The 26729-nt window shown below is 42.3% G+C and overlaps 1 protein-coding gene and 1 long non-coding RNA gene across 2 annotated transcripts; one reads left to right on the top strand and one right to left on the bottom strand.

Annotated features, from left to right (window-relative positions):
* The first annotated feature begins 1751 nt into the window (after window positions 1-1751).
* Window positions 1752-3766, top strand: LOC146551762 (interferon-gamma-inducible GTPase 10-like). The gene is made up of 2 exons (XM_085257941.1): window positions 1752-2352; window positions 2802-3766. Exons 1-2 carry the CDS (start codon window positions 1818-1820, stop codon window positions 2867-2869), a joined length of 603 nt encoding a protein of 200 aa, XP_085114067.1. The 5' UTR covers window positions 1752-1817; the 3' UTR covers window positions 2870-3766.
* A 17186-nt stretch (window positions 3767-20952) lies between these two features.
* On the bottom strand, window positions 20953-22503 carry LOC146551761 (uncharacterized). Its single transcript, XR_014890022.1, has 3 exons — window positions 22467-22503; window positions 21571-21686; window positions 20953-21492 (listed from the first exon to the last, which is right to left on the bottom strand). It is a non-coding gene; the product is annotated as an uncharacterized LOC146551761 (long non-coding RNA).
* Window positions 22504-26729: the final 4226 nt, after the last annotated feature.

Below are 26729 nucleotides of genomic sequence, written 5' to 3'. Positions count from 1 at the left end.
AGGCGCTCGTGGAGTGCAGTCAGCTTCTTCAGCCAGTAGGCGTGAACTATGTAGGGCCCTGGTGCTGTCCAACTCTTCATACTGGAGACCCTTTCTTGGATATCTGCCACTGTGATGGTTACTGGACCCTGTTCAGGGAGGTTGCTATGGTCTGCCCTCAGATCCACTAGCCACTGTGCATTGCCGTTATGGGTTGCGTCCTTCTCCCATATGCTCTTCCAGTATTGTTCCGTCTCCAGCCTTGGTGGTGCTGTTCTCATATTGTTCCCCATATTGTTCCCTTGCCACTGAGAGTACACCTTGGCTGGTTCCATGGAGAACAGCTGGTTTATTCTCCTGCCTTCTATCTCTCTGGTGTACCTCCTCAAGTAGCTGGCCAAGGCTGTGAGTCGTTGCTTGGCAGTTTCCAAGGCCTCAGGTATGGACAGCTTCCTGTACTTCTTATGCACCTTCTTCATCGCGCCTTTCTGCAACTCCGATAGTTGGCTAACCTCCCTCCGTGCTACCTTGATCTTAGCCTCTAGCCTCCTTCTCCATGGAGGGTACTGCTCCTTGTGGCTGTTCAACTTGTAGCCAAGCATCTCACTGATCACTGCTGCCGTATTGTAGATCAGCTTGTTAGTGTCGGTAATCGTGGCTGTAGGTATAGTCCGTAGTGCTGCATTAACATCATCTAGCAGACCTTCTGAGGATACTTCACGTAATCTTGGTAACCGGCTACGGGGGGTCCAGGTTTCAAGCTTGCTCAGCATGGATGAGGCCCCCACCTTTTCTGCTCTCAGTGCAATTATCTGTAAAATGTGACCTTATTATGGTAAAAATGTAACCTTTAACATCTACTGAAATCAGGTGACCAGAAACCCAGATACCTGGGCAACAGATAGCAGTTTTTATTTATAGTAGGACTACATAAAGCAACTGGCTACCAACTAGTAATCAGCAATGCTTTATTAAACCAAAGACTTATTCTGCTACACAATAGAGTAATATCCTCATGTTACAGTTTCCTAAATATGAAAAGCATTTCTTCTTGTTCTTCCTGCAAATCTAGCAAAAAGCAACAGATTAGATTTTAGACTACAGCTGCAGATGGATGGAGGTCCAGCAGTGTGAAGAAAGAGGCTTCACAGTTCTGCTCCTCTGTATCTGCAGCACTTTGTGCTCCCGCTGTAGCTGCTGCTCCAACTGGTCCATCAAACTCAGAGTTGACACTGAGCGCAGAAGTGTGAGCTTGATGGAACAGACTGTCCTCATCTACAGATAAGGATGCAGTCGTGACTGATGCGCTGAGCGTTGTACAAGCAGAGAGATCACGTGGCTGTAGCCATGTTTGGTGGGTGTTCGAGATCCTACCACCTACACCATAGCGCATTTCTGAGCATCCCAGCCGCAGCGCTCCACTCTGCATCACATCATCTGCATCACAGCATCTATTTTTTATGAAAGCCACATGAAGCACAGAGTTGGTGAGGAGGGCAGGAAGTCGGCCACGTGCAGGCGACATGCAAATGCTCTGAAATGCTGCCAGTTTGATTTGTGGCTTTCAGCAGAAACTCTGATGAATGCCACTGTTAATCTGCACTCAGCATGCACAGCATGGATGATGCAACTGAAGCCTCCTCCTTTCTTGCTCTGAGTGCAGGTATCTGTAAAATGTGACTTTATATGGTAAAAATTATCTCCCACCCGAGACCGTAGACAGAAGCTTCCTGTTTTAGCTCAGGGCGGTCTTCTATTACTGCACACTGCTGTCTGCTCAGATTTATATCTTCAGAAACTGTTACCATAACACCTTCTGTCTCTAATCAAAGGCGAGCATGAATGATCCAATTGGAGTTAAATCGGTTATAGAAAACTACGACACTGCTGCAGCGGCTGCAAAGATAAAGAAAAAATATCTAAAAAAGACAAGAAATATTCCACTAAATATCGCCGTCACAGGAGAAAGCGGTGCTGGTAAATCCACCTTTGTAAATGCCTTCAGAGGTTTAACAGATGAAGATGATGAAGCTGCACCTGCAAATGGAGACTCCACCTCAGAGGTCGCAGCCTACAAACATCCAGACTATCCCAATGTCACTTTATGGGATCTTCCTGGAATCGGAACGCCAATGTTTCCAGCTGAGAAGTACCTGAAGCGTGTTGAATTTAGGATGTTTTACTTCTTTATCATCGTCTCAGAGACTCACATCACAGAAAATGATGTGAAACTCGCTCTGAAGATTCAGGAGATGGGGAAAAAGTTCTACTTTGTTCGTTCAAAGATTGACAAAGATTTAGGAGCCGAGAGAAGAAAGAGAAACTTCAGCAAAGAGAGGACTCTTACAAAGATCAAGGAAGACTGTGCTCAAGGTGAGTGTGTGATTATTTATACCAGAGAGAGAGAAATGTTCACTGCACTGTTTTCTCTTCTAGAGGTCTTTCAAAGTTTGCATTGGACATTGGCTGCTTTTTCACTCATACTGATCGTCCTGTTCTTAATGACAGTCATGCACTTAGTGCAGAGGTCAGACCATTGTTGAGCTTTGTCCTGAAAAATGCCTGTTAGACTGGAAAATAATAAACAAATAAGGAGAGAAGGTGGCTGTGCCCCGTCAGTTTGATATCATACTTTAGGCTGATGTTTGTTTTATTCATTTGTTTGTCCAGTAAAAACCATTTTTGGTCTCCACCAACATAAAGGTGTTTCTTTTCCTCTGCTATGTTACAAGCTCATCTCTCTCTCACAAGAACATTTTCTTAAAATAAATTAATAAACTCCATCTTAATAATCTGTCACATGGATTCCTTCTGTATTACAGGTCTTCAGGCACATGGCATCAAGTGTTCAAAGGTGTTCCTGGTGTCCAGCTTTAAGCCTCGGAAGTAGGATTTCTCTCTCCTACATGAGACCTTAGAGAGACAACTTCCTAAACTCAAGAGGAATGCTTTTGTGCTGGCCATACCCAACATCAGCCTGGAGATCATCAAGAAGAAGAAACAAGCTATGGATCTACGATTACCTAATGTGGCCTGCTTTGGTAGACCAAATGTTTCTGTTCCTGGGCTAACTGTTTCTGTTAATCTACCTTGGCTGCACATTATTATTGCAATGGTGGTAGATGCGTTTGGTCTTGATATCCCATCTCTGTGGAAACTTGCTGCCAGCACAGGTCTGTCATACAGCGATTTGTGTGCCGTTATCAAGTCACCCCTGGCTGCAGCTGAAATAACTGAGAAGCTCCCGCTGAAGGTGTTGAACCAGGTTGGAGTAACATCTGAATTACGTTTTGCATTGAGCATGATAAACTTCGTTGAATCGGTTGTGGGCTCAATCCCAAGGGGAAGATGTTATCGGGTAATGGAGAAAGCTATGCCTATTATCCTCAGAGAACTTGCTGATGATGCTCAGAGGGTCTTTCAAAGAGTTCTGGCTTGAACATGTCGATTTTGTAAAGTAGTGACACTTTTGAAACTAGCATAGATCTACAAATAAGCTTTTAACTTGTTCTAATTAGACAGTGTTTGTTTCAAAATAATAAAATTCATAATCTCACTGCATCCTCACAGCTGATAAGTGTGTCCGAGGCCTCAGCAGGTCTCATCTCCTCTGATCAGAGCAGAAACAGCATTGTAACTTCTCCCAGCATCACACACTAATATGTAATCTTAAGGCAGCTATTAATAGCATTGTTATTAGCATCAGCAGTTATTATTATTGAACATATATTGTCTTTTCAGTGTTTTAATAAACTGTGATTACATTTGTCGTTTTGTTTTATATTTAAATGAGATTTCCGATAAATATACAAAACCTTTTAATGAATAAATATAAATTTGATTAAAAGAAATCATTAATATTATTGTGTGAATGTGAGAGTGAATGAATAGTGGTATTGTATAGCGCTTTGGGTGCCTTGAAAAGCGCTACATAAATCCAATCCATTATTATTGTTACGCAGAGTTATTATAATAGAGGTTGAACATTTTATCTTTCAGCATAATAAATACTTTAATACGTTTTAAACCCTTGCTCTGTGGTGCTTGTGTGCTGTTGACTGTGATGAGTGTTCACTGCCCTCCAGTGGTCGCAATGAGGAACTACAACACAATACAAACATGAACTGTAATATATTGTTTTTGTCTATGAGTGCATTATATTATTGTTTTTCAGCATTCCAGTTATTGATAAAATATTACTGATGAAAAATGTTGGCATTGTTACTTATAACAATAAGATGATTTTCTGACCTAATGTTGGTAAAATGTAACAGAAGCCGTCACAACAATGTCTCCATTTGTTGGAAATATCAAATTACTCCCTGTGACATGTTCATTTGATCCGTGCATGTGCAGAATAAAATTCTATATCAGTCTAACATCTTTGGATTATTGTCCTCTGTGGGGAATCAAAAGCATCTGACAGAACTCGTGCAGGAGGTGAAGGTGTCCTCGTGTCTTTGAATGATGGAGCAGGATGCAGGTGTGGGTATGTCTGAAATGACAGCTCTGACTCTGAGCACGCTCTTTATATCCTGTCAATAAAACATCCAGCCTCAAAGTGAGCACATAATGCATCCTGCCTACACAAGTTATTTATGGACAAATGATTCTTATTGTGATTTTAACAAAGCAGCTGAAATCCCAGAGATGCTCTCCTATGAACAGTGTTAAAAAAGTTTCAGTCTAACCACGTACAGAGGAAGGCTCTCCTGAAGAAGATAGAACAGTTCAGTTACGCAGGAAAAATAGGTGAGTGTGATGATTTGAGCGGGTTTTACCCAGTCACCTCGCCATCAGTGTTTTTGTTAAAGCGTCTTTAAAAGTGCAGCACCTGTGGGGCTTTGTCAGTCTGCAGTGGTCAGTATCTTTCAAAGGTGGTCCGGGGAAGGAACAGCGGTGAACCAGTGACAGGGTGATGGGCAGTCAGGGCCCACTGATGTACATGGGGAGCAAAGGCTGGTCCTGTGGTCTGATCCAACAGACGAGCTGCTGTAGTTCAAAGGTCAGAATACACAGAGCACCACAGGTGCACAAGGAATAATTTACTTGACAGCGAATTCAGGTTCCTCAGATTTTAACACATCATTATATGACTATCATCATATGTGTAAAAACTGTGTAGTGTACAAATCTTCTGGCTCAGTGGACACTGGCTCCACTGGTTTTGGTGTAATTATTTTAATTCTTCGCAGACTTATTTTTATTAATTATTACTCAGCTTAGCGTCTCTTTGTCTACGTAGCAGTGGTTTTATTAAAGGATTCAAGGAGCTTTATTGTTATTCGCATCATATGTTTATATGTGGTGGAACGAAATTACGTACACACGGTCCCGGACCGAAAAGAAACAGAATAACAAAGAAGTAGAATTTAAGAAAATACTTACACTCCATCGATGCCCACCGGAGTTTTGTTTTTTCCGCCTTCTCTCTGTTGCTGTTGCTCTGCCTTCCTGAACTGGAAGCGTCTATGTGATGAGAATTGGCAGCTGGATTCAACTGGTTTCCATCTTCCACCCAGTAACTCAGAACACAGCAGCTGAGCTTCTTCAACTTATTTACTCTGACCACTGGTGTTTCTGATTATTTGGTGTTTCAGATTATCTGGCGTTTCAAATGAGTCATGAACTTACTTTTTAGCCGCTGCTACTGACAAACCACAAAATCATTATTGGGTCTTTAAAGATGCATTTCTGTGCTTGTTGTTTTTAACACAACTGTTGTTACTTTGTTTTAGAAAAACACGAACATGTGAGGTTACCTGGTGACCCAAATAGCGCTGAAGAGAGAGTCCGCACTGATCAGCGCTCCAAAGTACGTCGGTAAATGTTATTCTTCACACATACTTTTTTTCTGTGACATGAGGATGGAAAAAATATTCGTCTGTAGGCTGTAAATGATTCAGTCCGATCCTATCATTTAGAGAATGTAAGTGCCATTTATAGTTATTTCATGTTTTATTTTATTATTTTTTAACTTCTTACAAAATAAGACAACAAGAATGTTTTGGACTTAAGAAAGATGACATGTTTATACCATTTATAAGAGCTTTTGACCATACTATTCATGACAAGACTGACAGTGACAGGTTATATTACCGTGAACCCAGACATTCGGTAAGAAGTTGTCAGCACATGAGTCCTTGGTGAGTGTATCACCAACTGTCAGGTTGGCACACAGCAAAGCCCTACAACATGCTAATGCTAAATACCCAATAGACAGTGTGGGTTAAAGACATTCTCCATCCCCGGAAGGACCCGCGTTTCTTCACAGGATCATGGATTTACAGGAACTCTACCAAAGTTTGTCATAGTTGGTTTTGTCAGTGAGGGATTTACAGCAAGCTATACATGCGAACCTTTTAATTTTGAAAACTGCGGCATTGAGTTCATGTGTCTGCATGTCGACGGCCACTCTTACCCCACTAAACTGTTCCAGGAACATTTTCATAGGCGTCAATATGTTAGAGAGTATAACCAGCACGGGGCGTCACCTAAAGGACAGACCTCTGGCTACAACCCGTGAGGATTTTGGTGTTGGTCACTCATTGTTCTGCTTTAACCTGGAAGCCGATGAAGGTCATTCAGGTAATGTCAGTAACCTGTGGACAACATTGTGTGTTTTTTTTTAATATCATATACAAAAAGGGATCTCTTATTCAAGACTAATTAATATGTACGGCGACGATCTTGTCTGTACTGATGCAATGGTTTGTCATTTTGTTTAAAAAAATAAAAAAGACCCATTTCTGTATGTTTTGGAATAACTTGTGCTGTGTGGATACTGATTTTATGTAACAAATGATAATAAAAGATGACAAAAGAGAACATTATTTAGAAACATCCACAGTAACAAACTTTTCTTTAAAAACATCATCATGATTGAGAAGTAAATAAAAGGGAAAAACAATATGCACAGCAGTTCAAGTAGTAAGTAATGAATGGTAAATGGCCTGCATTTGTATAGCGCTTTACACTACATTCACTCATCCACCCATTCACACACTGGCAATGGCAAGCTACGTTGTAACCACAGCTGCCCTGGGGTGCACTGACAGAGGCGAGGCTGTCGGACACTGGCGCCACCGGGCCCTCTGACCACCACCAGTAGGCAAAAAACTACTTTATCTTGCCCAAGGATATTTGGCATGCAGCCAGGAGGAAGCCTGGGATCGAACCACCGACCTTCTGATTAGGGGCTGACCTGCTCTGCCACCTGAGCTACAGTATAACCATGGTTCTCTGAGTAGCATGAATGAGTGTCTCACTATGGGGAACGCCTCCCGCGTGACCTCATCAGAAGCTCAAAAAAGGCAGAGCATGCAGCTGCACACACCTGGATAGAAACTCCCCTAAAGAGAGCCCATGAGGTTGCCAGACCTCTAGTGGAATGCGCACGCAAGCCAGCAGGAGGCTGAAGGCCCCTGCTAGTATAGGCCAGGGCAATTGCTCCTACTATCCCAATGGGAGAAGCGCTGTTTAGACACAGGCTTTCCCATATCTGGTTTAGCCCAGGACACAAACAGCTGGTCACTTTTCCTGACACTCTGGGTTCTGTCCATATAAATGCGTGGAGCACGGACGGGACACAAGGTATGCAGCTGCTTTTGCTCCTCTGAGGAGAAAGGCGGTGGGCAAAAGGCCGGCAGTTCTATAGGGGAACATGTGCAGACAACCTTTGGGATGAAGTCGGGGTTGAGTTGCATACTGACCCTCGCATTATCCGAGGAGAACTGAATGCATGACTGATTCACTGAGAGAGCGTGGATCTCTCCTACACGCTTAGCCGAAGCTAAAGCAATTAATAGAGCCGTCTTCAAGGACAGAAATTTTAACTCAACCTGTTCCAGGGGTTCAAACGAGCAACAGGAGAGCGCAGCTAATACTGTGGGAAGGTCCCACGATGGAGCCAGTGGCCTAGATGTGGGCAATTTACGCCATGAAACGGAATATTAAGGGATGCTGGCCAACAGTCTTCCCCTCAAAACCAATATGGCAGGTGTTTTTATAAGTCATGTTTGACTTTATGCTTTTCTGAATAGTTTCTGTGATGCTTAGAACTCAAATTGCACTGCTTAAAATAATTTATTTTGATGCACATGCTGTTTTCTTTTCAAATTTGCATCATAAGATTGTTTTCATTTTTTCTGCAGTATATAAAAATTGGTGTATCTCAAAAATAAAACTATGAAGACACTCAAAATAAATTTCCTGTTGTTGTAGACTATTTTTTGCAACTTTTTTGTATTTAAAGTTTTGAGGGATAAGCCTCTTAAATTTCTCCAAGTAGAAATATGTAAAAAACAAAACAAAAACAATTTTCAATTTTTTTGTAGTTTATTGCACTTTTTTGCAATTTATGTCATTACTATGGACTTAATGCATATATATTATTAAAATGTGGGCTATAACAGTTGTATTGATGTATATCAACTTGAAATGCTCCCTAAAATGGCACTACAGCATGTAAAAATATAAAGTAAGCTCTGGCGGCCTTGGTTCTATGGTAGGTCTTGAAGGGCTAAAGAAACCAAATTTGGACCCATCTCTTCCAAGCAGTTACAGGCCAATATCAAAATGACCATTGGTGTCAAAGATCTTGGAAAAAACAGTTGCAGAACAGCTTAACAACGTTTTGGAGAAGAACAATGTTCTGGACATTTTCCAGTCTGGTTTCTGCACATTACACTCCACTGAAACCGCTTTTCTGTTCTGTTCTGGTTCTGCTGGATCTCAGCTCTGCTTTTGATACTGTTGATCACAGCATCCTGATAAATAGGCTGAAGGACTTGTTTGGGATTACTGGTGTTGTTTTAAATGGTTTATGTCGCATCTATCTCAGAGATCCTTTACTGTCTGTATGAATCATGTGTTGTCTGAAACATCAGTTCTGCCTTCTGGGGCACCTCAAGGATCTGTTTTAGGTCTGATTCTCTTTTTGATGTATATCCTCCCTCTAGGCCAAATTATCAGACGTTACAATAATATTTCTTATCATCTCTATGCTGATGACATTCAGTTATACTGTTCTTTCAAAGCTTCTGAGTTTTATAAATTGTCGTGTTTAAATAATTGTCTGTCTGAGATCAAACAATGGTTAAATTACAGTTTCCTCCAGTTAAATGCAGATAAAACAGAAACCTTGATTATTGCACCTGATCACATGCTCTCAGAAATTAGGCAGCATATCAGTTTTTTAGACCCTTCATTTCAGTCGCGTCTCAGAAACTTAGGTGTTATATTTGACCGTTCAATGTCTCGTGAGAAACACTCTGAACAACTTGTCCAGAACTGTTTTTATCATCTAAGAAACATTTCTAAACTCAGACTGGTGTCAAAGGCAGACCTTGAGATGATTCATGCTTTTATCTCTTCTTGTTTGGATTATTGTAACAGTCTTTTTACTTGTCTCAACAAATCAGCTCCGGATCGCCTTCAGTCTGTACAGAATGCTGCGGCAAGACTTTTAACTGGTACAAACAAGAGGTCACACATTACTCCAGTTTTGGCTTCTCTTCACATTGGGTAAATTTTAGGGTTCATTTTAAAATTTTAGTTGTAACTTTTAGAGTTCTGCACGATGAAGCTCCCCAGTACATCTCTGACCTGTTGAAACCTCATGCTTCATCTCGAGCACTCAGGTCGTCAGGTCAAAGGTTACTGGTGGTCCCACATACTGGGTTTAAAACACGTGGGGATCGAGCTTTTCAGGCACCGAGGCTGTGGGACTCCCTGCCGTTGTCTTTACGCTGTCTTGACTCCATTGACTCCTTTAAAAAGCAGCTGAAGACATTTTTATACAAACGGGCGTTTAATTAATTTTAACTTGTATGTCTGATCTTATTGTGAAGCACTTTGTTATTTTTATCTGTGAAATGTGCTATATAAATAAATTTTACTTACTTACTCTCTCTCTCTCACTCTTGCCAGAGTTGGAGAAATGAGGGCCACTGGGGGAAAAGCATAGAGAAGGGTTCTTGGCCACTCGTGAGCAGTGTTGGGGAGTAACGGAATACATGTACCGCCGTTACGTATTTAAAATACAAAATATGAGTAACTGTATTCCGTTACAGTTACCGTTTAAAAAGGTGGTATTCAGAATACAGTTACTTTGTTGAAATAAATGGATTACACTGCGGTACTTTCCTGTTTCATTTTGTCGCGGGTCAGGACTGTTTGGGTTTTGTTTGACAGCTACGTTCTGTTGTTCCAGGCGGCAGCGTTACGGTTGCCATGGTTACAGGGCGACGCTCTCTCTCTCTCTCTCTGCGACTGTGTGTTTCCTGGGTGAGAGAGCGCCTTTTCGTTGTTGTTGTCCTTGTTGTTGTGCTAAGCTAACAGGCAGAATGCTACAAGCATAGCTCTAAAGAATGTAGCATCATAGGGAGTGTAGTCCGTGTTGCTGGGAGAAAGGACTGCCATACACGTTATGGGTCTGTGAGCGCGAGGAGGGAGAAAAAGGGGAGTGGAAAGGTACGAGTTGTCATCGAGGAAAAACGGGAGCTGGAAGCATGTAAATATAATAATAACCACTTCAGCCAAGAAGAGTGCCTGACGAGCCCAGTTGTAAGTAAGCTATTAAGACTCGACTGTACACCGTGTTCGTGTTTTTCTCCGAAAACAATAAGTTCCATTGGAGCAGTCTTTCAACGCCTCTCTCTGTCTCTCGCAAGAAAAGTTGACCCACACAACAAAGTAAAGCTATTTTTTGGCTACGAGCCGACAGGGACCCCGCCGCATTAGTCAGAGGTCCCTTTACTACAGTTCGAAGTCGCGGACCTTCAGTAATAGTAATAAATCACACAGCAATAGTACATTCACGTTGTTGTAAAAAGCATGATAATATATTAAGTAATCCAAAGTATTCAGAATACGTTACTGTCATTGAGTAACGTAACGGAATACGTTACAGAATACATTACAGAATACATTTTGGGGCATGTATTCTGTATTGGAATACATTTTAAAAGTAACCTTCCCAACACTGCTCGTGAGTTAGAGCATCCAACCCGAGTGGAGCGTTCTGATCGCGCAGTGAGTAAAACAGGGGACACTGAGCATTCTCCCTGGATGCATACATGTCCACGGTCGCCTGACCGAATCGCAGCCAGATCTGCTTCACCACCTCTGGGTGAAGCTTCCAGTCTCCGTACAGTGGGTTGCCCCTGGAGAGAAGATCTGCTCCAAAGTTCAAGATTCCCAGCACATGAGCTGCTCTCAGTGACAGCAGGTGAACACTGCTTCCAGACAATCAGCCTGTGTGCCAGTGTGTGTAACTTGGGGGACCCCAGACCCCCTTGTCTGTTGATGTAGGCCACAACAGTGGAATTGTCCAACCTCACTAAAACATGATGACCTCTCAGCCAAGGGAGAAAGTGTTGCCAGCAGTTCCAGACAGTTTACGTGGGTGGAGTGCATGTGAGGGCCCCATTCCCCATTCACTGTTCTGCCTTCGTGGGTGCCCCCCCAGCCCGAAAGATAGGCATCTGAGACCACCTTCCTGGCTGAGGTGATGGGCTCATCTACATTATCACAGCCGTGGAAATTCGAGTCTCCATGGGCTGCGTTATGGCAGACATTGCTCTGTTTTTCACCATGTTTGATTTTTTTCATGTGTTTTACAACACTCGACAGCGCCCTCGGCAAACTGCCTGGATGCACGTGTCAGGACTTTTTTACTGACAGAGCCGCTGCCTTGTAGCACTTATCTGTGAGGCTAGACTGGAAGCAGTCTGTTTTGGGGCGGAGGGATGGAGCCGATGAGGACAGAGACGTCTTCGGGTGAAGATGGCTCACTACCAACGGCTCCACTTGTGGCATCTGGTGGAGGCCGATAGACTCCATCCCCTCACAATCCAGCAGAGAGCTCCCTGTGATGGGGTGTTTCTTGCTGTGAGATAGCGGCCACGTCACCGCTATGTCATCGAGTAGTTCTGGGAAAACAGGCAACACATGCTTCCCTGTCTTTGTCGCCTTCTGCAATTTCTTACCGTCAAAACGAGCTTTTACAACCTCGATTTGTATGTCGGGCCACGGGATGTTGAGCCTAGCAGCTGCGCGTTTGCACATGTCCTGCATGTCGAGATCCAGGGGAGACGGCGGTGTCGGTTTTTCAACCTCGCCGGTAGCCGAGGGCTTTGTAGCCCAGCTCATGCTAGCCAAGGAGGTGGAATCTTCCTCGTCGTCGTCAGACAGCAGGAGTTCCGAGTCAGCCGACTCATCTCCATCCTTGTTAGCATCTCCTCCCCGGGTGACTCCAGCATGGGGGGAAAAAAAAACTCCCATTCTCCGTGTGCCTCCAGCGACGGGAAAGCAGTCGCAATGGGCTGAGGGTCTTCCTCTGCCCAGCTCGGCCCTGGTGTTGTGGCCAAATCATTGGGCATCTCAATTTCTCCTTGCGCTGAAGCAGCCTCACACAGCAAAGGGTCACCACCCGACAGGTTAGCCTGGCGAGCTAGCCTGCGGTGGAGTAGTTTGCATGGGAAAGCCGCGCAGTGGACACAGTTGTGTGTGGGTGTCAAGGCAGCCTGAGCGTGTGATAAGCCTAGCCATGCCACACACACAGGGTGTGTATCCCAGGCAGAAATCTTCTTGCCGCAAGGACAATGTTTTACAACTTCGTTGTCAGTCATAGCCATGGCTAGCTAGAGGGTTGCGCACGTTAGCGAGACCGACACTGAGTGTGGAGAATATTGCTATTCCTCAGCTAGTGTGGGGTGAAAAGTAGTGCTACTTTTCTACAGGTATTGCTACCTAACAGCTGAAACTGCTAGCGCCAAAGGGTATTGCTACCTGATGGTGAAGCTAGTGGTACCTTTATTAGTGTTGCTACTTCGCTTTAGGAAAGTATTGCTACTTAACACCAGCACTAGCTACTGAACAGTATTGCTACTGCTTGTATGCTAGTGGACAACTGAAAAGCTGGGAACAAAACGCCCGGTGACCGAGTTGTTCACTCAAATCTGTGGACAGTTTAGCTTTAGCACCCAATAGCACAGTTGTCTACAGGCGTCTGTGAGAAGCGAGAAGAGGTTTTTCAATGACATCTGATGCTATGTCAGCCTATTATATAGGGAAGCACTAGCCCTCCTGACATGGGGATCACTTAGTCAGCCTCTAAGGGCTGGCGTAATGGTATTTGAGCTTCTGATGAGGTCACACAGGAGTGAGACACGGAACGAATGCTATGAAAGAGAACCTCTGATTACTTGTTTGTCAATAATAATCTCGCCCCATTATTTCACGAAACACCCGATGCACGGGTGAGGGCTGTTAAAATAAGCTCTGCATTTTTGGCATATATGATAAAACCTCATCCACAAACAGTGTTGGTCAAGTTACTTGAAAAGAGTAATCAGTAACTAATTACTGATTACCCCCCCCCCAAAAGTAATCCCGTTACTTTACTGATTACTTATTTTCAAAAGTAATTAATTACTTAGTTACTTTTTAAAAACACGATTTACAACCTGAATAGGTGATAAAGCGATAGATCTTTCAGCCCAATTCTACTTTTTCTGCATAATCCATCATACAAAATGTAACCAAATGGAAAAGTCTCTTTTTAACTTGTTTTATTAGTTTTAATCTTTTAACTTTATGCATCAAGCAAAAATTTTATTATATGCAACATTCTCTGACTGGAAGAAATTTGTTTAATATTTAAACCTATTTTCTGCACATTCCAGCACATAAAATATATTTTTTTTGTGTTTACACTCAGTCTTTCAAATAGATGCAAGTAAAACACAGCAGAAAATAAATAAAGTCAAAGACTCAGCGGTCCTGTTGCTCTATTTTCACCTGTAAAGCAGGAGTTGGGTAGGCGGAGGTTTACCCTGGTGCAGGTGTGCCACAGCAGTCAGTGGAAGGATACGGCAGTTTCTCTGTGAGTTTCCCATTACGTCGTAGCTACTCGGAGCTTGCTTGGAAGTTTAGGGGTTTTTTTCGCTGTAAAAAGATGTTTTCTTCCCACGCACAATGCTAATGGACGCTAATGTTTTTGTCACTTTTTATGGAATCAAACTCAAAGTAAGGTCAGTACTTCCACGCTTTAAACGCTGCACGCTCATACTCTCTCCCGTACTCGATATATGATCCACTGTTGATCTGCACACAGCTGTTGTCACTAACGGCGCACTCGCTTACGTCACTGTCGTGAGACATTCTCGCAAAAAAATCACGGTTTTAGTAACGCAGTAACGCAGCGTTCCTACGGGAAAGTAAAGGTAATCTAATTACCGTTTTTGCAATAGTAATCCCTTACTTTACTCGTTACTTGAAAAAAGTAATCGGATAACAGTAACGCGTTACTTGTAACGCGTTACTGCCCATCTCTGTCCACGAACATGTCCTTTTGTCTGTCACCACCATCACGACCTCCGCCGACATTAGCTTGACAGTCAGACGCATCCTGATTAGCATCATCGGGCAAAGAGAGTCAGTACATTTTTTCCACTCTTGCCCTGTCTCACAAGTGAAAGGCATCTCTGAAGAATACCAGAATACTTTTCAGCCTTCTCATATACTTCCAAATCTGATAGCTGCAGCACTTCAGCCATAGCTTTGTTGAGCTCATTTTGCACTACATGTCTGATGGAAGCTGCATTTTGCTGCTGATGGTTTAACATGTCCAACTGCTGCTGTGGAACCAAAAACATTTTCTGTGTGTGCTCCATTTTCACCTTTTGCTGTAAGACTGGTGATGAAGGGTATGGCAGCCCCTAATAACGGCAACAAAAATCCTCCAGATTAGTTGATGGATCTCATCTTTTTCAAAATTGTCCTTTTTGTCTGCAACCAGCCTGATCCCCCCCCCCCACCCCCTTTTTTTTTTTTTTTTTTTTTTTTTTTTTGCTGTCTGCTGTTGGTCAGTCAGCAGGACGTTACCCTTCAAAGCACTGAGAGCCATCTCACACAGCCCATTAATAAAATCCATGTTAGGCATTACTAATAATATTCCTCCATACACTAGGCAGGGATTTATACAACTCCTCCAGCAGTGCAAAGTTTTTCCACATCCGTGAAGACGACATCCTTTTTTACCTCTTTAACAACTTGACGGTCTGATAACAATTTGGTTCCAAGTCTTAAATAGTCAGGCACTCTCGATTTATAATCTATTAGAAAATACCTGTATGAGGTAGATGTGTCATCATTAAAAGCTTCTAAGTAGTATTTTGTACTACGTGGAAACATCCGTCTACCTAAAATTGAGATTTGGTATTTATCTGTAGGGTTAATAAACAGAATTAAGTAACTAGTGTTCAGTGAAATTGTTCTACTGGATTTTCCCTGCCTAAACCAATTCTGAACTAAACACATGCAGCCCAAGTTCCTCTGATGAACGTATTGTGTGAACATGTTTTGAAGTTCTACGCTGTTAGAAGCTGTAACATCGTTGATAATGTGCAAGTTGCTCTTATCGGGAGGTAAAAGGTCATCGTCACGCAGAGATTCTGGTACAACATTCACAAAGGTGATTTTTCTTATCTGGAGAAGCTGTTTAAAGGCTGCCAGCAGGAGTAGATGTAAACAATATTATCAGTTTTGGTTGAAATAATGCTGGACGCATTTTCAATGACGCTTTTGACAAAGAAAGTCTTTCTACAATTACTCAGCCCACTAATAACCAGACTAAATGGGTGCTGAAGCGTTCCATCAAAGGCTTGATCCTGCTCAGTATCCATGAGGGAGCGTTGTATAATCAGGCAGCACCTTCCCTTGTTATAGACCACCTGACCTGATGGTGTCAGACACAGCAACTAAATGTGCATCCCCTGTTGGCCACAAATACCCGGACTAAGCCTTTCAATGATTCGGGGGTAACGACTTTAGAGTTAACAGCACTGAGTGTTACACCTTTACACTTAACCTGAGTCTTACCCTTTTTTGTGCTAAAGCATAGGGTTTTGGACCACCGGAGACAAACTCTGTACTGTGATCATTCTCCTCTCCAGACCCACCATCACTGAGCTCATCAGTCAGCTCGCCGAGATATGAGCCTAATGGAAGCACCCACTCACTGGGAGGTGAAGACAACTGAATCTGTAACAAGTCATACAACACGAGCCTTGCATAAGCTGTTGTCATTGACAAAGACATTCACATCCTTCACCGGCGACCCTCTACCATCAGCGTGACACCACTGGACCATAGCTACATCATCAGAGATGAAACAAAGCTGATGTCATAGTGGTCACTAAACATCACTAATCATCTGTCAGGGTCTGTAATCAGCTCACAAGATGGCATTTCTGCTCACATGGAGAACCGCAGTTTATTACAACTGCTGATTTGTGTTTAAAGAAAAAACAAAAACAAAACAATCTTAGTGGGTTCTGATGTCCTTTGTCTTCAAACTTCTGCTGTTTCTCAGCTGCTTTCACATTTTTTGGGTAACCAGATGCCTGCTGCTTGAATTTCAAAAATGTTTTGACATATGGTTTAAACAGTGTGTCAGTCTTGTTCTCAGAGCAACCACCTTCTCACAACTCGCGTAATACAGCTCACCATATCAGAGCTTAGGGTTAGGGTACATGCACGAGCAGAGGTAGCAAAGCTGAGGTCTGCTGTGTTGGCGTTTATTATGGAAAGTTAGTTGTAGTAGCTCAGCCTTCACCCACAGCCCAGAGTCTGAACAGCAGTAACAAGAAATCAGGTTACAGAATCATTAATGACCCTTTAAAGAAAGGACACCAAGGGAGTCTAACAAACAGTAATGTTTGCCTAAAGCTGATGCAAAGCTACTTTAATACATTAAAAAAAGAAAATCTGCTGTTATCAGCCTAAAATATATCAAGAAAGGATCAGCAAGCTAAGAGGAGCCAAACCAATAATTTTAATTTGTGTTGAGTGTAAAAACCACTGGGGAAAAAAAAAAAAAAAAAAAAAAAAGCTGCATCACCATCATTAGGAAGAGGGCCATTTTCCTCCAGGGAGACGCATCCCAGAAAACATCCCAAAATTTGTCTCACTCTGAAATACATGATCACATAGGAAACTCACCTTCCTACAGGAAGTCTCCTCTTTGCTTGAGTCTCTTTCTTTTCTCAGCTTGTATATTGTTGTCAATCTTTGAGCGAACGAAGCAGAACAGTTCTTGTGAGCATGCTCACAAGAACAAATGTTATGATATTCTTGTGAATATCATAACATTTTAAAACTTAGCATACTCTGCTTAATGTGTCACAATTAAGTTAATAAAAATGAAATGAAAAACAAACATTTGATCTATGCTGAAGTGAAATTCTGCAGATACAAAATTTAAAAAAGAACAATATTAAGTAGAGCACTGATATAATTTTAGTTCAATGAAAATAATATTTCAGTTAAATTCATTTCTCATTGAGTCAAATGTCTTCATTCACAAACAGTGCTGTCTTACACGCCACACATCTGAACATCAGACTCATCGTTTGGCTGAATGTAGTGTGAGTCCTCTTATCTCTGTGTTTATTATTCTCCTGTTTCAGATTTATTGATTTGATTGTTGTTAATTACATTCACCTGCGTCTCCTCCCCCTCCTGCGTCTAATCTACAATCATTTACTTCTGCATGAAATGATTCGAGTGCCGCCTCCTCCAATGAGAAATGACGATAAAACAGTGATTAAAAATCTCTGAAGAACTGCAGCAACTAAAAAGACAAAGGATGAATGCTGCAGAAATAAAGGTTGATTCTGTTCATCTGAATGTGAACCTTTTGCGATTTACTTACCTGGATGACTGAGCATCCATCAAGACCTTCATTGAAGGAATCAGATTTCTAATTTTGTTCACATTTATTTTATGCTCCTTTTGCAACCTTTCAATTTTATTTCCCAAAGACTCTGCAGTGAGTTTGACATTGTGTTTTGCAGCCAGACCCTCAAATGCTTCAAGTTTTTGGAGACTTTTCTAGTCATTCTGACTTTAGAAAAATCCCTGACTCAGCTTATTACAGATGATTCAAACCACATTTTGACAAATCAGTCATTTCAAATTCATAATGAACGCGATAAGTTACACGTCTTTAATGCATCATAAACAGCTCAGCAGACTTTTCACCAGTGGACACGTCACAAATAACCGCTGCAATCAGTGTTTTCTTCCATACACAGCCGTTTATTGCATGTCTGGCTTTATGTTTCCACAGCTGAGATTCTGTGTGTACAATTACAGTTTCAGTGCAGCGTGAGTCTGTTCACACTGAAGTGATTCCATTTCTCAATGACCTCTTGAAATCCATAAAAGCAAATAACTGCAGTATTTCAATGTGGATGAAGTGACTTGATATCAATGAATCCACTCCAAGGATGAAGTAGGGAATGCTGCTTTGCTGTTTTTAATCAGTCTCCAAACATTTTCCACTGAGCATTTATCGAATATTTCAGCAATCCATCCACATCGCAGTCAAACCCGAGCACGTACAAACTACTTGAAGGCTCGAGACAAGACAAGACGACTGACACGCACAAGCGAACACGGTCAACAAAAACCACACTGTCCCTACTCACCCATTCTCCAGGCCGCCCGACCGGTAACCAGGTGAATGTATTTCCCACTCGTTCATTAAGAAATTCACACTGAAATTTTAAAATTAAAAAAAAAAAAAAATCTTTTGACAAGTTTGGTTATATTCCACTGAACACAGTGAGGCATGAGGGTAACACCTCCCACGTGACAAAGAAGCTAACCGTAATCCCTGGAATAGACAAGCAACACCATACACACAACACTTTATCACCACAAAGTCCATATGGCTCCAACACTGTGTTTGGAAAGTGTTTGTTTTTCTAAATTTTAACAAAAAAAGATTTTCAAAGATATATTGCAGCAATGCAAAGTTTGTACAAGACAAATGTTGTTGTTGTTTTTTTTGCAAATGTTGATATTTTACCTACAAATTGATGTGAAATATGATGTCTGCAAAGACCTAAGTTGTGGATTTTAGCTAGAACAGCATAATTAATATCTGTATTATTCCTCTGACCCTGTCTGCTGACAGGTCCTCTGGTGCTGAGGTGGACTCCTCCTGTGATTTAGCCCACTTACTTACAGAGACAGAGAGACTGATTCCCTTCTTTTCCACTGTCTCATCCACACTTTCACACACAGCTGGTGATGCTTAAGACCACTGACTCACATTTTTGGATTCTTATTTTCTTTTGAACCCAGAGATTTTTGGACTCTACCCTTCAGATAAGTTTTTATTTGGGTCTGTGTACAATAAGCTGCTGTGAGGGATGTTCTCTTTGTGTGAGTGATGTTTGGGATTTTCATGGAAATTCAACTTATGTAATCAGATTTTTCTAGAAGCGTTTCAAAGTCAGGTTACCAGGGTGCGCCCGACATTGAGACCTGAGGACTAACACGTGGCCAAGTCTTTATGCTGGTAGTTTTATGTATTAAAATGTTTTTTGTAATTTTCTTTTTCATCATTGTGGCATAAACCTGTGGTTGTCAAATCTGTGGTTCGGTTCACTAAAGCTGGTTTGTTCTTTAAATTTGCATCCCTGCCTCTGCATCTCATTTAAACACACGGCTGTGCTCCTGTAATCAAACCTGTTGGTCCATTAATATAATCTATTCAATAATTGTCACCACTGTGTGACAAGAATAAAACAACATCCTCCAAACCTGCAGCAGGAGAATAAAAACTGTTCAGGGTTCTTGATGTTTAAGATCAGATTTTTGAAACTAGATGAAAACACGAGGAATGTTTAATTTTCCTGTAAATCTTTCCTCTATTTATTATCCTTATATAGTTTGCTATTATTAATACACACAGCATCACAACCAATTGTTAAATTTAAAAACTGCAGTCACAGTTTCTCATCATTTCAGACCAGGCCACCAACTGCATTTTATTTTTATTTTATTTTATCCATTTTATTCTACTGACCCTCATCCACCTTTTACCAGCTTGTCCTTCATTTTCTTTTTGTATTTCCAGCCTCTAAAATTTCTTCCTGTCTTGTTTTGTGTGTTTGCTCCTTGAATTCAGAGCTCTGACCTTCTGTCCTTCTCTCTGCTGTGTTTCTGTCGTAGCTAATTCTCTCTGACTGGGATTGGCTGCTCAGCCTGAAATGTTCTGCAGGAAAACCAAGACTCATATTTCCAATGACTGTAAAATGACGGTAGGTTCATTTTTTAGAACAACTCACTGAAAGTCGCTCAGTTTAGTTTCAGATTATAATTATAGATCTGTATACATGTACCAAATAAATTATTGCGTTATGGAGTAAACAGGGACCTATATTACATTTACCTGTAATGATACATTCCAATGAAGCTGAGAGTTCAGTGATTCACCAGGTTTACTTATCCCACCCCCCAGTTTAGGAGGATATTATGAAATATGCTAAAATACATTTTATTAATACCAGACAGGAATGATGAAGATGAACATTACTGTTCATAGGGATCGTTTGTGTTGTAGTTCCTCACTGTGACCACTGGAGGGCAGTGAACTCTGATCACACTCTACAGTCAACAGCGAACAAACGCCACAGAGCAGTTTCTTTTCTACACACGTCTTCTTATCACATGACATCAAACACTCAGATTCATCATTTTATTAAATCAGAGAAAATGTAATTTTCGATGAGAGACGCCACATCAAAAACTGTTTAAACTCATTACACAAAAAATAGAAAAAACAACACTATTCAGCAGCTCTTCTACATTTTACAAAGTTTATAATGTTGCCACAGTTCATATCTGAGATCACATTTGTTCCTGTGTTGATGTGAAGCTGGGAGAAGTTACTGTTGTTTCTGCTGTGATCAGAGGAAATGAGACCTGCTGAGGCCTCGGACACACTGATCAGTTTCAATGTCTTTTATTTTTACAGACCCAGAGCTTTTTCAAACACCTTCTCAGCAATTTCAGTGAGCTGGTTGACGACAACATTCATAATGTGACCCGTGGTAGGTACCTATTTAAAATAGGACAGAGCCGTAGGCGCACAGTCAGTTTAAAAGAGTTTAATTTTTAATACAAAATCAAAGAAACAGTGTAACAGCGGCACCTAAAAACAATTAAAAACTTTACCTTATTAGAAACTATAAAACTGTACGATTGCCCATGAGCCAGGACAAGCGCTGCGGGGAACCGTTTAAAAACAAATCGACATAGCACACAGGTTAAAAGTGGACGGCAACTCACACATGACCCCAAATGGGTAAAACACTATAGAAAAAGGCAAATATTCGGTGCCGTCTTCACTCAGGCCCACCGCTGTTCATGCAAAAAGCGGGGAGACAAAAAAAAAGGATTTGTTTTCCCTGCAGCGCCTTCACCGTCTGCGACAATATATATATATATAAAAAAGGGGTTAAAATACTAAAAGGATCAATATCTGTGGTGCCTACTGATACAGAAAAAATTAAAACAAAAAACAAAACCATCGACAGCCGCAACAGTCAGTCTGTCGACTTACACCAGTTTAAAACAAATTAAAACACACTGAAGTGTCAGGTCCTTTGCCCGCAGCCAGAAATCCACCTGGCAAAGCAGCAGCTCGGTACTCTATAAATAAAAGGCAGGAGATCACTTAGCTGGACAGTAAAACACAGGAATATTCCTCAACTGAATTGGTTTAGTTACCTGTCCACAAGTTCGTGTCACACCCTAATAAATGTGGGTCAGTGGCGATGAAGTCCACTATACCGTTCTCACGGGAGCAATGTTTCCCACCTACAAGGGTGCAAATAACTGTAAACCTTGTTGGGATTCAGAGATTCTTTTATTGCTACCATATAATCTGCCTTATGAAGAATGTATTAATAACATGTTTTACAGTATCATTTATCGGTAATATTTCCTGCAGGGTTTATAAAATTGCATTGAATATGTCTGTCATCACATTGACCTTTCTATTTTACAGGTTGAGTTCATTTTATACACAATGCATAAATGTGCTTGGTTAAGAGTTGATGTTCCATTCTAGAAGGTTTTAAGCTTCACTGGTGAGAGTGTCCAGATGATACATGCTGAGGGGAGATGAGAACATAGCAGGTTAATTGCATGCACGCTTACGATACACATATTAATCTAGTAGCAGGTCTGAGCAAAGGCCTAAGCGTCTTCTGCTTCAGTTTGAGACTGGCTGCAAAAGTACTCTACTTAGTGATTAATGACGAGGGTCCATTATTAGCTCTCGGAGATGGTGAGACCTGAAGTTATTACCCTAAAAGGCAAGCAATGTAGAAAAGAGAAGTTATATGTCGGTGAAGGGTTATTAGAAGTGTACGTGATGTACCCTTGTCTGCACGGGTTGAACTTTTGCCCGTCTGTCACCATGTATTTTTGAACTGTATTGACGTAGGTGTGATATTTTGTCCTATAAAACCAGAACCCAATGTATTCTTGTCAGAGCAACACAATCCCTATGTTGATGGTTGGTTGTTCTCCTGTGATAATAAAACTCATCGTTTGATTGCACTTTTCCGGAGCCTCCGTCGTTTGTTGTCTGGTCTGAAGTTGATCGATCTCGCAACAACCTCTGCCAACAGCCAGAGCTCAAGTGGTACATTTTTGTGTAACCTACCGTTCTAACAGAAGTTTAGGGGAAGACCTGTATCAGACTTTCATAGTTAAGAAACACCAACTTGCCCAACTCGGACCAAGTTTCAGGTTTGCAGAGGAATACCCAATTGCCCACACCTGCGCTTATGAAAGGAGCAAAGACCAGCTCCGCCCACCAGGGGTGGTCCCGAGTCTCCAGGTCTCACCTGTCACAATAACTTTGTTGTGAAAGAGAGACGCATTGCTGCTGGGATTCCAATCAATGGAATAAATCTGGATGCTTCCTCTGCTACAATTAATGTAGCTACGCACCCAAGTTGGGTCATGACCTTCTGGAGGAGCTTTTTAGTTATTTCTGCTGCAGTCAGTGGTGAAATGATGACAGCACGCGGATAAGAGTAGGGCACACCTGTTCTGTAAAAAGATCTCTTCAAAGACAGGATATTGAGACCAAATGCATGAACATAATCTGTGACTGCACCAACCAGCACAGCAGCATCAACTTTAGCAGAGAGACCAGGAACTGGAACAGCTGCTCCAGCTGCAGACAGAGTGGCCAACCAATATAATCGCGCTTGAGAGCTTATTTCTTCTTGCTGATTATCTCTGGGTTGATCACTCAGGTGATTTTTCTCTAGGGCAGTCTCCTGTTCAGTCGACCTCAGTTCAGTCTCCAGTGTCCCCGCTACCTGTAGCTCAGTCTTCAGTTCTGTCGGCCACTCAACCATCCATCATCTCTATGCAGCGAGAAAATCTCATATCTATCGATCGATCGATAGATATGCTATACAAATAATATGATATGTGATAGTATGAACATTTACTTAAAAGCTCTTGTAGTGTACATACACTCAACAAAAATATAAACGCAACACCTTTGTTACTGCTCCCATTCCCCATGGGATGGACGTAGAGACCTAAAATTCATTCCAGATACACAATATAACCATCCCTCCCAAACAGTGGTCACAAATCAGTCCAAATGTGTGGTAGTGGGCACATCTGCTATATTGAGATAATCCATCCCACCTCACAGGTGTGCCACATCAGGATGCTGATCTGACATCATGAGTAGTGCACAGGTGTACCTCAGACTGCCCACAACAAAAGGCCACCCTGGAATGTGCAGTTTTGTCTCACAGCAAAATGCCACAGATGCCACAAGCAATGAGGGAGCGTGCAATTGGCATGCTGACAGCAGGAATGTCAACCAGATCTGTCGCCCGTACATTGAATGTTCATTTCTCAACCATAAGCCGTCTCCACAGGCGTTTCAGAGAATATGGCAGCACATCCAACCGGCCTCACAACCGCAGACCTCGTGTAACCACACCAGCCCAGGACCTCCACATCCAGCAGGTTCACCTCCAAGATCGTCTGAGACCAGCCACCCAGACAGCTGCTGGAACAATTGGTTTGCACAACCAAACAATTTCTGCACAAACTCAGAAACCGTCTCAGGGACGCTCAACTGCATGCCCGTCGTCCTCATCGGGGTCTTGACCTGACTCCAGCTCGTCGCCGTAACAGACTTGTGTGGGCAAATGCTCACATTCGATGGCGTCTGGCACGTTGGAGAGGTGTGCGCTTCACGAATGAATCATGGTTCACATTGTTCAGGGCAGATGGCAGCTGAGAATGTCCCAGTTCTTGCATGGCCAGCATACTCACCGGACATGTCACCCATTGAGCATGTTCGGGATGTGCTTGACCGGCGTATACGACAGCGTGTACCAGTTCCCACGAATATCCAACAACCTCGCACAGCCATTGAAGTGGAGTGGACCAACATTCCACAGGCCACAATTGACAATCTGATAGACTCCATGCGACGATGTGTTGCACTGCATGAGGCAAATGGTGGTCACACCAGATACTGACCGGTTCTGGGTCCCCAGACCCCCAATAGCGCAAAAAACTGCACATTCCAGGGTGGCCTTTTGTTGTGGGCAGTCTGAGGTACACCTGTGCACTACTCATGATGTCAGATCAGCATCCTGATGTGGCACACCTGTGAGGTGGGATGGATTATCTCAATATAGCAGATGTGTCCACTACCACACATTTGGACTGATTTGTGACCACTGTTTGGGAGGGATGGTTATATTGTGTATCTGGAATGAATTTTAGGTCTCTACGTCCATCCCATGGGGAATGGGAGCAGTAACAAAGGTGTTGCATTTATATTTTTGTTGAGTGTACAATTGGCAAATTAGCCAATGCAAAACCAATGCCTGTTAAAAAAGAAGAAGATAATCTTCTCACAAACTGGTGTTTGATTTTGAAACAGGAAAAAAGTGGGGAAACAAATGAAAAGACTAATATTTGAATAACACCTGAAAGCAAGGGCGACCGTGGTTCAGGGGGTTGGGAATCGCATCTGTAACCGGAAGGTCGCCGGTTCAATCCCTGGGCTCTCTGTCCTGGTCGTTGTGTCCCTGGGCAAGACACTTTACCCTACTTGCCTACTGGTGTTGGCCAGAGGGGCCGATGGCGCGATATGGCAGCCTCGCTTCTGTCAGTCTGCCCCAGGGCAGCTGTGGCTACAAGTGTAGCTTGCCTCCACCAGTGTGTGAATGAATAGTGGCATTGTAAATGCTTTGGGTGCCTTGAAAAGCGCTTTATAAATCCAATCCATTATTATTATAAATTCTTTATATGCTGCCTTATGGTAAACTTTGGCAATATTGATGTATAAAGAACAACACTGGCTGATGATGAAATACAGTCAGCTGGCATGGTGACACTGCCAGTATTAACCTGCAGGGCTGAACTGGGACAAAAAATTGGGCATTTTCACTACAGACCGACCCACCAGGTATTAAAGCCATAAAGCCTTTGAATGAAAACAGATGCTGTTGTGACAGTGATGTACAGTCTTGTTGGTATATGTATGATTTCTATACATTTTACGTCAGATAAAAACTTTGTTCGCTAGATTCAGATAATTATTTAATAAAAGCTAGATATTTTAAATGAGAATAAAAAAGAAAAGTATTTCTTTGTGCCCACCTCTCCCTGTTAATGCCCTACCTGGCCCCCTGGCAACACTTTGCTAGACCCGCCCCTGCACAGTTACCAGCTGTCAGCTACTTAGAAAAGGATCCTGGTGTTATTTGTCTCTCAGAAACAGTTCATAACTTTCCTTCAACTCATCCATTCATGTCACCTAAAAGGTAAACCTGTTTCTCCATCACAGCTCTGATGATTCAGTAAGGACATCTCCTGGTTTCATCTTCATGTTTCCCTCTCACCACATATCCAAACCGACATCATGACCAGCAGCTTTACAGCTGTGGCTCCAGCAAACAACAGCTGATAGTAGAAATTAATATTAAATAAATTCTAACAACAGCTGATCAAGCTTAAACGTGCTGCTGTTGTTTAGCGCGACATCCGCTGGTTTCCTCTTTCTGGCGCAAAGTGGGCGATAAACAAACAAGAGAGAAAAGCCGATCAGCTGATCATTGATCAGTTTCATGATTGAAGTAGCAACAGGAGAGGGAGGGGGAGAGAATGAGAGAAGAGGCAGCTGTGCAGCGTAACGACAGAATAACTCCAGCTTTGTGTCTTTTTTTCATTATAGCGAAAGTCCGGGACAAACTGCGTCTCTTCTCAGCTCAATACGAAACGCGTAATATTTTCTCTGAATGAGGGACCATTCCATTTTTTTTAAGGAGCCGTTGGCAACTCTAACTAACCTTATGAATAAAATAAAGTTCACTATCAGTAACATCATAGCACCCACCCAGCTGTATAAAAACTCAGTCAAGCTGGCTAGAACGCAGTACGAGTTATTGCAACTGAGGGTAAAAAGTCAGCACAATGAAAATAAACTCCACCTAAACTTGGTTTATATCTGACCCAGATAGACTGCAGGTCATAACTTCTTACCTGAAGTTCAGTTCACCTGACACTTGGACCGGTGGCTGCCTCGGGGCTCTTCTCCTGCCTCCCCTCCCCTTCCCTCATCCACCTGCTGGCCTCTGTGGAAGCCCCGCCATAGCCACCACCAAACAACTGAGTTATTTTTACACATCGACCTGCATCTGGCCAATCCACCACCTCTCATTGTTCATGCCATTACAAAAAAAATAAAAAATAAGTCACCGGGCATATGCCCGGTATGCCCGATGGCCAGTCCAGCTATGTTAACCTGCAACCAAATCTGCAGCTCCATACAGCAATGTTACGACTTAGATTATATTTTATAACTCATAACTCTTATGTTAGCTCCC

Source organism: Mchenga conophoros, linkage group LG19 (genome assembly GCF_057382185.1).
Source record: "Mchenga conophoros isolate Kocher_MC1m ecotype Shallow Benthic linkage group LG19, M_conophoros_male_GT1.1, whole genome shotgun sequence".
In the NCBI taxonomy this organism is placed as follows: Eukaryota; Metazoa; Chordata; class Actinopteri; order Cichliformes; family Cichlidae; genus Mchenga; species Mchenga conophoros.
This window is presented reverse-complemented; position numbering and strand designations above follow the sequence as displayed.

Excerpts from the sequence above, each read along its gene's own strand:
- LOC146551762 (XM_085257941.1), top strand. The coding sequence starts at position 1,818 with ATGAATGATCCAATTGGAGTTAAATCGGTTATAGAAAACTACGACACT. Across the intron at positions 2,353-2,801 it reads CAAGGAAGACTGTGCTCAAG|GTCTTCAGGCACATGGCATC; the intron begins GTGAGTGTGTGA and ends TCTGTATTACAG.